At 35.0% G+C, this 2572-nt stretch overlaps 1 protein-coding gene across 1 annotated transcript; it reads left to right on the forward strand.

Annotated features, from left to right (window-relative positions):
• The first annotated feature begins 311 nt into the window (after positions 1–311).
• On the forward strand, positions 312–1613 carry LOC111370072. Its single transcript, XM_022991781.1, has 3 exons — positions 312–420; positions 636–806; positions 1141–1613. The coding sequence occupies exons 1-3, from the start codon at positions 312–314 to the stop codon at positions 1611–1613; spliced, it is 753 nt and encodes a 250-aa protein (XP_022847549.1).
• The last annotated feature ends 959 nt before the right edge of the window (positions 1614–2572 follow it).

Here is a 2572-nt window from a genome sequence, read left to right on the forward strand (position 1 = left end):
TGAAACTGTCTCAACATATTGATAAAATGATGCATATCGTATTGAATTCAAAAGTTAAGAAACGTCGTTTACATTTAAATACTTCAATTCGAAGTGCTTGATGGCTAGCATTTCAAAGCTGTTCCTTTAGAGGTTATGATGAATCTCCATCTTCATTGAACTGCGGAAATTTTCTTGAAATGATAAAAATTTTGACAAAAACGAATGCAGAAATTGATCGATTTGTTTTGAATAATACGCCAAAAAATGTACAATACATTGCTTCAAGTATTCAAAAAGAAATCTTACACATAATAGCGAATAAAGTAAGAATGATGATTCACGAAGAAATTGGTGATGGGTACTATTGTATTCTTGTTGATGAAGCACAAGATACATCTAAGAGAGAACAAATGGCCATTAGTTTGAGGTTTGTGAATCGTTAGTGTATTTTGATGGAACGCTACTTTGATATCAAATGCGTCATTGACACTGCATCATCAAATCTAAAAAAATGAGAGGCCAAAGATGTGATGGTGCTAGTAATATGCGGGGCACTTAGAATGGACTTCAAGCATTATTTCTTAAAGATTGTCTATATGCATCTAATATCCATTGTTTTGCTCATTGATTACAATTGGTATTGGTTTATGCAGCTAAAGAAGCTAATGTTATTTGGGAGTCAATTTCTCATTTGGACAATATTATCAACATTATCACTTCTTTCCATAAGCGCGTTATAGGGTTACAATCTGCGCAAAGAAATGAAATTGAACATATGTTAGCTACTGGGGAGTGTGAGTCTGGAAGAGGAGCAAATCAAGTGGGTAATTTACAATGATCAGGAGCAACTCATTGAAGTTCTCATAATAACTCTATAAAGAGCTTGATAGATATGTACACTGCAACTTGCAAGGTATTTGAAAATCATATTGTCCAAATGGAAGATCTCGGGGCGAAGTTCGTGGACTTACAAACATATGAAAAGTTTTGATTTTGTGTTCAGATTGCATTTAATGCATAACATCATGAGATTGACTGATAATCTTTGTCAGGCACTGCAAAGGGAATCTTTAAACATCTTGGCTGCTATGAGACTTGTTTCTTCTACAACAGAACTCCTTAAAAAAGAGAGATGATGATTGGGAAGAATTTCTTCAGGAGTAAGAAAGTTTTGCTCAAAACACGATATTGAGATACCCAACCAAGAAAGTTTGTACAAGGTTGGTCCTTGTCGTCCTCGTGATCAAATTACAACGGAGCATCATTATCACTTTGATGTTTTTAATGAAGCAATAGATTTCATACTAATAAAATTAAATACAAGATTTAATGATACATCAGTTGAACTTCTCACACTCGGTGCAGCTTTGGATCCTAAAAATTCGTTTAAATCATTTAGCATTCATGATTCTATCATGGGGATTTGTGAAAGCAAGATATTCGTACTTTGGAATATAAGTTGCGACATTTTTGAGCTAGATATGAAGAGTGAATCTCAATTTCAAGTATCGACACTTGTTGAGTTATATCAACGGTTAACTAAGAGTGGCAAGTCGGGGACTCATATTATGGTTACTCAATTGATTCGTCTTGTACTGACTTTATCTGTTTCTATAGCGACTACTGAGTGACCATTTTCAACAATGAAACATATGAAGATGGATCATCGTAATAGAATGGAGGATGACTTTCTTGCTGATTATATGACACTCTTCATCGAACAAGAACTTAATCAAAAGATAGATATAGATTCTGTTGTAGATAAATTTTATGTTTCAAAACCTCGTCAGGAACACCTTCAAATTAAATGAATTTGACTTTAATCCATATATGAATTTATTATATCATCTTTTAAATTTTAGCCCATGCGTCAAAAATTCCAAAATCCACCCCTGTCCAAACATTATCCATTTGCCTCAAAATAGCCATGGAGGTTCCATTTCTAAGAGCATATTTTCTATACTTCGTGGTTCGCACCTTCATTTTGGATATGCTAAAACTAGAAATGGCATATGCTTGGGACTATACCTCTAGGGTTTTCCTTTACTTTTCGTTAAGGCCATGGTCCCAATTCCTAACTTTCACTTTGCGCATCGTTAAGTTTGTTCTATGGATATGCTACTTGAAGTGCAGAAAATGATACATGTTGGAAATTAGGAACTTCATTTAGGAAGTCTACAACTTTCATAATTTTTGTTTTTGTTCTTGAGTTGGGACTGGGCAGGAGGAGGGAATATTAATGGGGGTTCCTAAAGCAAAGGCTGTGATGAAATTTTATTATTAGTAAAAAAGATAACATAATTATAAGTTCCTAATAATACCATAATTAGGGATGCCAACAAGTTGAGCCAAAACTCGAGGTTCGAGTAAAATGGTGCGAGCTTTTTTCAGGCTCTAGCCGAGCTGAGCTTCTATTTGGCCAAAAAATCTAGGCTTGACCCGAGCTTTTGATTCGAGCCTCTTTGAGCAGAGCCAGGGAGGCTCTTTTTTTTTTTTTTAAATAACTGCTGCCTTAAAAAAGGCAACAGTAGGTTCGAGTAAATTGGTGCGAGCTTTTTTCAAGCCCAAGCCGAGTTGAGCTTCTATTTGG

The sequence above is a fragment of the Olea europaea genome, chromosome 21 (genome assembly GCF_002742605.1).
Source record: "Olea europaea var. sylvestris chromosome 21, O_europaea_v1, whole genome shotgun sequence".
In the NCBI taxonomy this organism is placed as follows: domain Eukaryota; kingdom Viridiplantae; phylum Streptophyta; class Magnoliopsida; order Lamiales; family Oleaceae; genus Olea; species Olea europaea.

Excerpts from the sequence above, each read along its gene's own strand:
- LOC111370072 (XM_022991781.1), top strand. The coding sequence starts at position 312 with ATGATGATTCACGAAGAAATTGGTGATGGGTACTATTGTATTCTTGTT. Across the intron at positions 421-635 it reads TAGTTTGAGGTTTGTGAATC|CTAAAGAAGCTAATGTTATT; the intron begins GTTAGTGTATTT and ends TGGTTTATGCAG. Across the intron at positions 807-1,140 it reads AAGAGGAGCAAATCAAGTGG|GAGTAAGAAAGTTTTGCTCA; the intron begins GTAATTTACAAT and ends GAATTTCTTCAG.